Source organism: Anopheles merus, chromosome X, assembly GCF_017562075.2.
Source record: "Anopheles merus strain MAF chromosome X, AmerM5.1, whole genome shotgun sequence".
NCBI lineage: Eukaryota > Metazoa > Arthropoda > Insecta > Diptera > Culicidae > Anopheles > Anopheles merus.
This window is the reverse complement of record NC_054081.1, coordinates 24,145,785-24,157,886: the sequence shown is the minus strand read 5'-3', so window position 1 is coordinate 24,157,886 and position 12,102 is coordinate 24,145,785. Positions and strand designations below refer to the sequence as shown.

The following is a 12,102-nucleotide window of genomic DNA, read 5'->3' as shown; positions in this document are numbered from 1 at the left end:
CCAACAAACCCAGCTTGGTGGCTGCCGACAAAATTTGTAGCAAGGGGCGCAAGTCTGCAGAACAGGATCTGGGACAGGATCTTGTAGGCGGCATTCAGGACTGTGATGGCTCGGAAATTCGCACAATGTGGCCTGTGGCCCTTTTTGTAGACTGGGTGAAAAACACCCAGCTTCCATTCCTCCGGTAGTTCCTCCTGTTCCCAGACTTTCACGATCTGCCCATGCATTTCGACGGTAAGCCTCTCCGGCCCGATCTTGAAGAGCTCGGTCGCCAGACCATCGCTGCCGGCAGACTTATTGCTCTTAAGCTGCTTGATGGCGCTGACAATCTCATCCAGAGATGGCGGGGGTACCTCGTCGTCTGCACCGATGCTGTCGCTGTTGTTACTGCTGTGCTGCTGCTGTGATGATTGCCTTGTTCTGCCATTTGCGCCAGCCTCTCCTGCCTCTGCTCCATTCGGATCTCCTTCGTAGTAGCACCTACACCTTTCGATCACCTCCCGCTCGTCCGTCAGGAGATTTCCTTCTGCATCCCGGCACATTGCGGTTTTAGGAGCAAACCCGCTTCGTGCCTCCTTCAATCTCCTGTAGAACAAGCGGGTGTCCCCACACTGAGAAAGCTGCTCCAACAGCTGTTCGTCTGACTCTTCAAAACGGCGCTGCTTGGCCTGGAAGAGCAGGATTTGCTGTTTCCTCAGTCGTCTGTAGATCTCCTCGTTCTGACGGGTTTCTTCCCGTAGCATGCGGGCGTGCGCTGCATTCTTCTCGTCTGCACTCTTTGTCGAACCATTCCTTTTTCTCTCTACGTGGTAAGCGGACGATCTTGTGTTCGGCTGCAGTGCTGATGGCTCATTCCACCATACGCCAGTGGTCTGCGAGGGGCATCGCGGCTATGTTGTTGTCGGCCGGTAGCGCTTCCTCGAGCGCTGTCGCATACCCCTCCGCCACATCAGCACACTTCAACCGATCCAGGTTGAGCCTTGGGGTGGCCTGACTCCGTTGGTTGTTAACCACGGAGAGTTTCTGGCGCAGCTTTACCATGACCAGGAAATGGTCCGAGTCGAAGTTCGCGCCTCAATACGTTTTAACGTCGATAATATCCGAGAAGTGCCTTCCGTCAATCAGAACTTGGTCAATCTGGGACTTTGAATCACCCTTCGGGTGTCTCCAGGTGTAACTATGGCTGCGCGATCTACATAACATAAATTACGAATCATTCGCGCAACTTCATTTCAATACGCACAACACTTGAACACTTGAACACTTTACAAAATTATTACTCCAAGCGGCCAGGACTTAGGCTAACACACGAGCGGCCGCTCGCTGCCGATCCTTGAGCTGTACCGACGATTTCGTGTGGTAGCAAGAACGAGAGCACACAGGGGATCTTTCGGTTCAGCAGTGCAAGCGAGACACCGATACCAACACGTCGCTGCGAGCAGATCAATCTGAGCGCGCTGAAGGAAAGTGAACGAGCACATTTACACATTTGTTACTGTGTTAGCCAAAACTGTGTAGAAACCAAAACGTGCTCTCGCATCCTTGTGTTTCACACCGTTTCGCCTTGCTTCTCTGAGCGCGCTACATACGTACCCTGTAAATCGCGCTCTCGTTGTTTGTAGGGTGGGCTTTTCGTTGATGACCTACCTAGCAGCCTCAACATAGCTAGCTAAGAACCAAATAATTAATCTGATGCACCACTTTATTAGGACAAAAAGGTGACATGCATTCTAAGGCCGAATAACCTTATGTATCTTTGTACAGTGTTATTTTTTTTCTTTCATAAATTGTAATCTATAATTTTTGAGTCCTGGTAGATTAAGGTAGAAGTCAGACGTTTTCAGCGTTCAAATTTTTTAATTTAAACTGCACTTTTAATACATTATTTTTTATTAAATTTATTCTAGCGCGGCCGTTCCGGACGAGAATTGAAAGGACTAAGAGGAGAATGTGAAATACAGCGAAATCTTAAACATCCAAACATTATTCGTATGCTGGACTCATTCGAAACACACAATGAAATTGTAGTCGTAACGGAATATGCTAAAACAGACTTGCATAGTTTACTACGCGCTGGATCACTAGAAGAGGAAAAAACGCAACGTATCACATTTAATCTTGTATCTGCATTATACTACCTTCATTCACATCGGATACTGCATCGTGATTTAAAACCACAAAACATTCTTTTGGACCGGAAAATGTGTGCAAAATTATGTGATTTCGGATTCGCTCGAAACATGACAATGGGTACCCATGTTCTGACATCGTTTAAAGGGACACCTCTTTACATGGCCCCTGAGCTTTTGGAGGCAAAACCATACGATCACCACGCTGATTTGTGGTCATTAGGATGTATTATCTACGAGATGCTTGCCGGTGAACCACCATTTAGTTCTACTTCGATGATACATTTAGTACGACTTATTCGCAACCAGTACATCAAATGGCCGAGTTATCTATCAAGCAATTGTATTTCATTTATACAAGGTTTGCTTGAGCGTGATCCCAGCAAGCGTATGAGCTGGGCTACAATTCTACAACATCCATTCGTAAAAGGCCATATTTTAACTTTAGATGAAAATGATCCTCATTCACCCTTCACGAATTCTCTTACAGCACCGCAATCAAGGGAAAAAAATAATCAATTGACAAATATAATGGAAAGCACTAAGATATGGCAAAATATATCCAATGAGGAAGATTTGACTACCTCTAAAGATAGCATTAAAGTAATACTTCAGAGCGATTTTGAATATCAAGAAACAGATACGGACGACTGTACCACTAATGTACCGTTAGAAAATTGCCTTTTTAGCTCATTATCAAACGCAGCTAATCGAAACGAAACAGTATATGGCAAAAGTGTCTATGAAATGACTGCTGACGAACAAAAAGTAAAGAAAATTCAATTGCTGGAAAATTCGAATCTCATTGTTAACTGTTTTAACGATAATTTTCCCATCATAAGACTTAGTCCGTCACTACCACTGGCATCAGTTACTGCTCCAAATATCGACTTTTCGCAACTTCAGACACCAAGAGAATATGTTAAGCAACATGTACGATCACATGAACTAGGGATGCGAAAATTAAGCCAAAGCATTGACAATTTTTCAATGCGTATTGAATCAGAACTGCATGCATCTAATCGTAATTCTATCGCGTTTGGAATGTCCTATATTTCTATAACAGCAAAAGAAGAAGAACACAAACGGATTGAAAAAAACACACCAAGCCTGCTCCCAGGATGGGACTCCTGCGACGAATCACAAAATCCTCCTATCGAAAATGAAGAATGGCTTGCTTTTTTGCAACGTTCAATACAAGAAGTATTCGACGGAGAGTTAGAACCATTGAAGCAGCAAAATTTTGTATGCATTATTGTAGCTCCGTTACGAAATCGACGAGCAAGTGCAAAAGTCGTGGAAAATGTGGCCCATTTGCTGAGCCTTCCATTAACAATTAATACGCCCCCAATGATTTTGAGAGACATAGTCAATGTTTATGGCGAGCTGAAATTAGTGCCAAATCTTGTATATGCATCAAAACTTTTATGTAACAAATTGTATTATGAAGACAGCTCCACTAGTGAAAGCCAACCTGGTATAAAACCCAGTAGACAATCGATTTGTTCCATTCGTCAACTTTCTGCATTAGATAACGACGAGATAAAAACCTTAATAGCCGTATATGATCTAATGTGTTATCTTATTCATATGGGAGATATATTTTTGAACCAGTTTTGCGATGCCATTGAAATTCTGGGGGCTAAAGAATTATTTGTTAATTTAATTGCCGTAGTGCACGTGAATGAAGCGTACGTTCGATTAGTTTGTTCATTACTGGCTCTTTTGAACTGTGCGCTACGGGAACTTCCGGAAAATGCAGAAATAATTGAGCAAATAATATTTCATGAAAATGTAAATTTTATGACACTGTTGAAACATGATAATGCTGTACTTCGGTGAGAAATTTAGAAAAGTTCGTTATATTTTATATTTTTTAGTTTTTTTATATTTTAGTGAATGGTTTTGTATATATGTTTTCACAGACTTCGAACCTGCATGCTACTACGTATATTGGCAAGATTCAGCTGCTTAGCTTTGCAGAAACGTTGGACAAACGATATCAAACATAACCTGGAAGAACTTATTTTAGATGAAAACTTATATGTTAAAAAGGTAATATGAAATCAACAACAGTCTGTAAAGGAATAGTTCTTTAAGCATTTTTTCATTTATCTTTTAGGAGGCTATGCTTGCCATTGATGAATTAAAATATCTTAGTTGTGTCGCCACTTAAATGTGTTGATTTAAGTCTATTTTAAAATTTATGTGTAAACTCGTAAAATATTTGTCACCACTATTAAGGAAACTCGAGATACGGCTCTGTATGAGAAAAAAAATGTCTCGAAGGAAGGTGTAAGTCGAGAAAGTTGTTTGTCGAATACAGGCGGTCCATGAGATACACTATTAATGAGGACCAAAAACGGCCGCAAAAAACCGTGTATCTCGAATTTTGGCGTAAGCCGAGTTCCTCAGTTTCTAGCTTAAAAATTCAAAATGATAATGGTATAGTTTTGCTTGAAGTGATAGGTTTCAGCTAGTAAATTATGTTTTTTTATGTTTTTGTATACAATCCCGTCCGGCAAAATGGGTGTCTGTTTTTGGTGATTTGAGTACCGTCATCCGTTAGCAGTTACTCTTAGAGGAATGAGTTACACCCTCCAGCGAGCCCTCCTCCCACCCCACCCGGAACTGACAGTGCGCTATACGGCTGCTGTTGTGTTTGTTTTCTTTCGAGCCATGCTACCAACACATCAAAAGCTTGTTATTTATTTTGTTTCTCGCTTTCTTTCATGCCCGTTTGGCAAAGAGTAACTCATTTTGATGCCTGTCGCTACCCCTGGCCTTAGTTTTAAAAGAATCATGCGACACACTCGCACTCCACTACCCCATCCCATGGAAAAACGCTCCCACCATCGAGGTGTTGACCAAAATTTCGCTGTGTGCATGAGACACACACTCGCACTCCTCCAACCCTCCACCCTCCAACCGATCGCTCCCACCGTTGCGAAGATGGGAGAATTTTTGCTCTGAGCGTGAGACCCTGAAGCGCAGGAGATGACACTATGTGTAAAGACGATCATAATTCGATATGGTCAAAATGCGTCGATTGTCGTTTCATTTTTCTGTTAATGATGTTTTTACTTCATCAAAATTTTAAACGTTTACAACTAGGCTGATAACAATATTTGAAATGTAAATTAGGATAAAATCAACTCATTTGAAGTAAAATAAATTCCATTTTACTTTATTATGACCATATGTTTAACACTGTCACATAGTGCCATATACTTTGTGTTCTTCGCTCTCGTGCTGTGTTGAGAACGTTCGAAACTCATCGCCAGAACGAATGCAAGGTTCATTTGGGAAGGATCGGTGCCGGAAGATGCAGCGAAAATTATGAATAGTTAATAGAAACGTGGTTAATTAAATCGTGAAAGATGTCAACGCAGGCGTAAATACAGTTTGTTTTGTTACATGATCTACGGGTAAGTGCATGCATAAGAAGAAGAATCTTCCAAATTATGTTTGTGTTCTAACAATCGTACTGCTTTCAATGTTTGTTTATTCTTCTATTATTTTCCATCACACGTAGCTATTTCATTACCAAACCTCCTGATAACAGATCAAAGCAGATGGATCGGGCATACAGAGTCGCCGTTTAACTTAAAATATCTTCGTGATCGGTAAGTTTTAAATAGTAGTAGTTTTGTTCACCATTCTAATGCTCGATTTATCTTTCATTCCTCAGGAAAACGTATCAAACAGCAAGTGTTTTTCTTCCAATAGCACGCACCATTGGTGGAGCAAGCAGCTAACGTTTTGTTCGCCCAGGACGCACCATCAAGAATTGAAATATTCCCGAATAGCTCTGTGAATAAAAAAAACTGCACGCTTACTGTCGGAATTTCCTGGAATTTTTTGGTCGGCCTACGCTCGCGGGAATGGTGTGTCCATTGAGGAGAAGGAAAGAAAGGGTGGGAGTGAGGATTAACCAAAAACGCGGCATTGAGAATGAGGGGAGGTGTGCTCAGCGCTCACAGTGTGACACTCACGGTGCTTGAAATAAAATGTAAATAAGCATCGATTTCAAGCATGTATGTCGCGCGACATTTTGCCAAGCGGGTTGTCGACAATTTGCGTTGCCTCTGTTCAGCAAACCTGTCGATGCACGCACTGCATGTGCGTCTGTGCACACTGTTTGTTCACTTCACACTTCACCAAAACACACCGGCGCACGAGACTTTGCACGAAATGCGCACCAACGCACAAACACTGCGCGCGGAACTTAGAACAAAACGCGCACAACCATCTCCGGCAAAGCGTCGCGCTGCCCGTCCGACAAAATGAGTGTATTTTTTGAGTGATTTGAGTACCGTTCCCCGTTAGCAGTTACTCTTGGAGGAATGAGTTACACCCTCGCGCGAGCCCTTCCCCTCCCCACCTGGAACGTACGGTGCGCTCTGCAGTTCTCAATGTGTTCGTGTTCTTTCCAGTCATGCTACCAACACATCCAAAGATATTTGTTTCTTTCGTTTCTCGTTTTCTTTCATGCATTGCCACGATCGCAAATACGCACTTATTCCAAAAACCAACACAAAAACGGTAATTTTTCTTTCATTAAACACTTTATTCCAACATGAAGTACACTTTCACAACACATTTATAATCCTTCATACTCACGAATGGCGTCATACTGTAAAGTACCGGGTCGAGCCAGGCTGCGGGAAACTTGTCGACAATCTGCGTTGCCTCTGTTCAGCAAATTCTTACCTGTCGATGCACGCACTGCATGTGCGTCTGTGCACACTGTTTATTCACTTCACACTTTACCAAAACACACCAGCGCACGAGACTTTGAACGAAATGAGCACCAACGCACAAACACTGCGCGCGAGACTTAAAACAAGACGCGCACAACCATCTCCGATAAAGCGTCGCGCTGTACTGGTGGTTTTGTACGCGTAGGAGGGGGGACACACGGAACGATGGTTCGATGCTGTAGTGTAAGCGAGACAACACGATGTGACGAGCAGCTCCAAGTTGTTGAGCTCGCTGAAAGAAGATACACACATTCCCAGACGGCTCGTCAAAGCACGGTATTTGTATTGGTGTTAGTGAAGCGCGCGTGTAAAACAGAATGCGAACTCTCTTCGCAACGCGTTTCTCCTTGCTTCCTCAAGCTTGCTCATACAGTATCGGACAGAATGATAGGACCCTAGTGTTTTCAACGCAGCATGCACCCGTTTGGACAGGTTTGTGTGTGTGTGTGTGTGTGTGTGTGTGTGTGTGTGTGTGTGTGTGTGTGTGTGTGTGTGTGAGTGCGCGGGTTTTTGTCTGAAGAAACGTTGCTGGACATGGTTTCATATTGCGTTGAAAACATTCTGATTATGTGTGTTATCATGTGAAACAGCGTGCGTTCACACTTGGATAAAAGCTAAAGTTTGCATCGATAGCAGCGAATGTTCTTCGGACGAGAACGCAGGTGTGCTGTTTCATGAATGTGCGACAGCGGTGCGAAATGGAAACGCGCACAATAGCAATGAACTCGGCATTCCCTCACAGGTGTTTCTCCAGTGCACGACATTGAAAGGCCAGCGTGCATCTCTGCGTTGAAGCTGGTGTGTGCATAGGAAACTTTGTGCGTGCATTGAGCTGGCGCGCACTTGTTCTTTTCAATGGGCGTTTTGTTTCATGAGCGCGGCAGTATTCTGTTCTCGATTGAAATGGGTTGACGCTCACTCGCTTACTCATAGATAGTTTTTATCCATACACTTTTATCGCTGCTCTACAACGATGTAATTCATCACGTGTAGAAGCAGAACGCAGGCTGAGCACGGGATAAGCCGTGTCCAACTTTTTAACCAGCGCGTTGTTGACGGTCCAAGCAAGCAATGTTAGTAACAATGGGTCGAGGTAAACATTGTACCGATTATCAGCACCATATGATAAAGCGACTGGCTGCTGCTGGCATTAAGCGCAAAACGATCGAGTTCATAATGGAACGATCGCGCACTTTTGTGGCAAACGCGCTTCGGACAACCGAAACGTGCTTAGACAACCAAAACGCGCTTGGACAACCGAAACGCGCAAGTCAACCAGACGTCCTCAAAAGACCACGGCGAAAGAAGACCGTAAAATTGTTAATATATCGAAAAAACACTGATCGCGAGGGCGGTGGTCCTGCTTATTACATCAAAAACCTTACCCAAAACATAAAAAAAAAACTCCTAACAAATCTATCCGAAACGGCATACTTGTGAAACAAACACACACACACACACACACACACACACACACACACACACACACACACACACACACACACACACACACACACACACACACACACACACACACACACACACACACACACACACACACACACACACACATGTACACACACACATGTACACACACACACACACACACACACACACACACACACACACACACACACACACACACACACACACACACATGCAAACACACACACACACACACACACACACACACACACACACACACACATGCACACACAAACACATACAAACCACAATAAACCTGGCCCAACGGGTGCATGCTGCGTTGAAAAAACAAGGGTCCTATCTTTCTGTCCGATACTGTACCCATCTGTATGAACAAGCCAAATTTTGGGTTCTCATTGTTTGCGTGGATGTTAGAACATCATGGAATAATCGTAAAATTCGAATAGAAGGGAATTTATTTTGCACTTGACAATTGATGTGTCAAATCAGTGCAATTTGCTCAGAGAGTTGTCAAATTTAGAAAGCCGCGTATCTTCCAATCCGCTTATAATAGGTACCGTCCCGAGTGCCATAAATCCACTAAACGACAACTAAACGGGTTCTAAACGACTCAACCTCTTAACGTAAAAGGAATATAAAAAGACTTCGTTCAGCAGACGATTAATGACTGATGCATTCTAAAAATAGCAAAAAAGGATGCGTGGCGCCATCTGTAGGTGGGATACCCAGTTAGTGGAGCTTTCTTCGCTTTAAGAGCTTTCTTTCCCCTCTGTACTGTTGTATGATTTTGCAATGTTAGAACTAGAACGGCGATATAATTGTTTAAATACTAAGCTCTAATGTGGACCATCAGAATCAGCAAGTGAGATTTGAGTAATGGTCGATGATGTTGATCAAAGTGGGTTTAATATACCGGTGGGTTTATCCCGAACGATTTGACAACTCTACTGTAGAAAAGCTATAGAAATGGGCTACCACATGGATGGACGGTGGCTAGATGGTGTGGGTAAGTATGTTATTGTATATTGTTGAGCAGAGTGCATTTGAACTGCTTTGTGTCGTCATAAACTTCTGAATATCGATTATAGAACACTACAACTGTCTTGAACTTATTTTGATACTAAACGAAGATAAAAACTTGTATTCAATCACCGCTCGCAGATGGTGGGTTGTTGTGTTGGTAAAACGGTACAGTGTAAAAGCGTTCCTGGACATTTCAAAGCTGTTTATCAATATGGCCTGGCGGGAAGAGCTATAAACCCACCAGTATATTATACCCACTTTGGTATTGATTATTATATCCGCGTCATTGACCACATGATCATATAGATCAGACATGTCAAACATACGGTCCGCGAAGAACTTTGGCAGTTATTTTAATGAAACAGAAGTCAATTGTAGGTTGCGAGACAGGAAAAATGGGTGCATAAATTCGTATTCGCTGAGAAAAAATATTTAAACATTTAGCTTCAATAGTTCGATAAACGAAGTGAGCAGTAAGATACTCACTGTACCTGTTTTTTTGGGAAGGTATCCACAACATGCCCGTCATTGTTTAATTGTTTATTACTCGTTCAATGGATAACAATGGATCCGTGTGAATGTTATTAAGTCTAATATTAGTTTAAAATAAGTAGTAAGATCATCTTAATAATTCGCTTCTAAGGCAGTTTTTAAAGGATTGCACTGAGGTTCCAAAATCAAACAAATGACGAACTTCGTTAAACACCCTAATCATGGAGTTGAGGGGGTCTCTAGATCCATATCCAGTTCGACTACGGTTCAGGGCAAGTAACGGACGAGAGCGAAGCTGAACAGCAGGCGCGTAAAAGTTTTACTACTGGAGCAGAGATGAACAGTCGATGTTACTTTGCAGTAAACCAGCCACAAACAGTTGTTGCGCGGTACGGCGTCTGATATGGAGCGGTTGCAGTCCGAGAAGCTGAAGTCGCGTTTCATAAGGTGGTAACTGACTGCCAGGTGGCCAAGGTAATCACCTCCTCCGTTTGCTGGTCAAATGACAGCTTTGAATCAAGTATGACTCCGAGATCCTTCATAGCATTAGTGCGTTCTATTGGTAAACCGTTAACTGTGTAGCTGGTGTTCTTAATTTATCGTGCTTGTGTGAATGAAATGACTCGGCATTTTTCAATGCAAAGGCTCAGGCGGTTTCGATTGCACCATTGGTGAAAATCGAGAAGGTATTGTTGTAGCTCGGAGTGGTCTGTGTCATTTTTTATCGTCATTTAGATTTTAATGTCAGCTGCATACATTAAATGATTCGCTGCTGGTACTACATACGATAGGTCGTTGATGAACAGTACGAACAGTAGTAGACCCAGGTTGCTACCTTGTGGCACACCAGATGATGCAATGAAAGACCTTGAATGGCACCGTTGGAAAGATACAGCATACGATCGATTGACAAGGTACGATTCTAACCAGCATATTAAGTTTCGCCCAAGTCCCAACTTATTCATCTTGGCTAAAAGGATGTTGTGATCGATGCTATCAAAGCAGCCTTTAAATCCATATAAACTGCATCTGTTTGCATCCTGCTATCCATGTTACGGAGACATTGTGATGACAAGTCAACAAGGTTAGTAATCGTCGACCGCTTTGGAACGAAACCATGTTGTTGAGGGCTAATATAGTGATATGAAGCCGTGAGTAAACTTGTTTGGATCACTTTCTCAAAAACTTTGACCCCAGCACTGAGCGATGTTATGCCTCTATAGTTGGCTGCATCTTCCTTGTCACCTTTTTTAAATATGGGGACAATCCATGAACTCTTCCAAATAGAGGGGAATTCTCCTTGTTGCAGTGAAAAATTAAAAAAATTGGTTAAGATCGGCGCAATGGACTCACAGCTTCGGCTGAGAATGATAGAAGGAATACCATCTGGGCCAGGACTAGCTTTGGGCTTGACTGCTTTGAGCACATTTAGAACAGATTATTGCGATATATTAGTTAAATTAAGGTCGATGACATCATTAGGAGTATTAATTAAAGCGTTGGTGATAACATTGTCGTCAGCAGTTGAGATTGTGTATGCCTCCTCGAATCTACACGCAAATATATCACAAATATCTGAAGCAGTTGAACCAGGTAGGTCTTTGTGGTAAATCGATTTAGGTGTCACATTTGTATTATTGTGTTTCTTACGAAAACTCCAGAGAGCTTTGGGCCTTTTGATGAAATTCTTCTCCAACCGAGACAAGTAGCCACCGTAGCGTATTTTATTGTAACTACGGTACAAGCGAGTTGTTTCATTTAATATGCTTTTGTTAACAGGTGATCGGTACTTCGTTTTTTTTTAATGCAGCTTCCTTAGCTCTTTTGTGTTTTTTTAGGTGGCGGTCAGACCAAGCAGGGCCGCTCTTTGGTGTGATAATTGGTACACACGAATCAAACGAGGATAAAAGAAAGCGTATAAATATCGATAAAGCTTCATCAACAGAATTAAACTGGCTAATTCTGAACTGGCTATTAAAATTGGTTATGAGCTCATCAAGCCGAGTAAAATTGGTTTTATAAAAATTCATCCTAGGTCTACTTGCCTGAGTCAGTGTAGGATTAGGCATTGTGCTTGGAATTCGAACCGTTAAATCTACGGCTGGATGATACAGGTCCGGAGAGACTAGTGGTGTTGGGCAGGGGTGCAAATCGATGCAGTAAGTTGCGGCAATCAAATTTGCGAATACTAAGTCGAGCTGCCAATTAAGCGAGTTTTTGATACAGCTTATTTGATAAAGATCGCTAGC

General features: G+C 42.6%; 1 protein-coding gene across 1 annotated transcript; it reads left to right on the top strand.

Annotated features, from left to right (window-relative positions):
* The first annotated feature begins 1,050 nt into the window (after positions 1-1,050).
* Positions 1,051-5,508, top strand: LOC121597140 (serine/threonine-protein kinase fused). Its single transcript, XM_041922695.1, has 5 exons — positions 1,051-1,065; positions 1,908-3,967; positions 4,055-4,184; positions 4,252-5,138; positions 5,351-5,508. The coding sequence occupies exons 1-4, from the start codon at positions 1,051-1,053 to the stop codon at positions 4,303-4,305; spliced, it is 2,259 nt and encodes a 752-aa protein (XP_041778629.1). The 3' UTR covers positions 4,306-5,138; positions 5,351-5,508.
* The last annotated feature ends 6,594 nt before the right edge of the window (positions 5,509-12,102 follow it).

What these genes read in the sequence shown, in the direction of transcription:
- LOC121597140 (XM_041922695.1), top strand. An exon ending in CATGATAATGCTGTACTTCG is followed by an intron (nt 3,968 to 4,054) that starts GTGAGAAATTTA and finishes ATGTTTTCACAG; the next exon opens with ACTTCGAACCTGCATGCTAC. An exon ending in AAAACTTATATGTTAAAAAG is followed by an intron (nt 4,185 to 4,251) that starts GTAATATGAAAT and finishes TTTATCTTTTAG; the next exon opens with GAGGCTATGCTTGCCATTGA.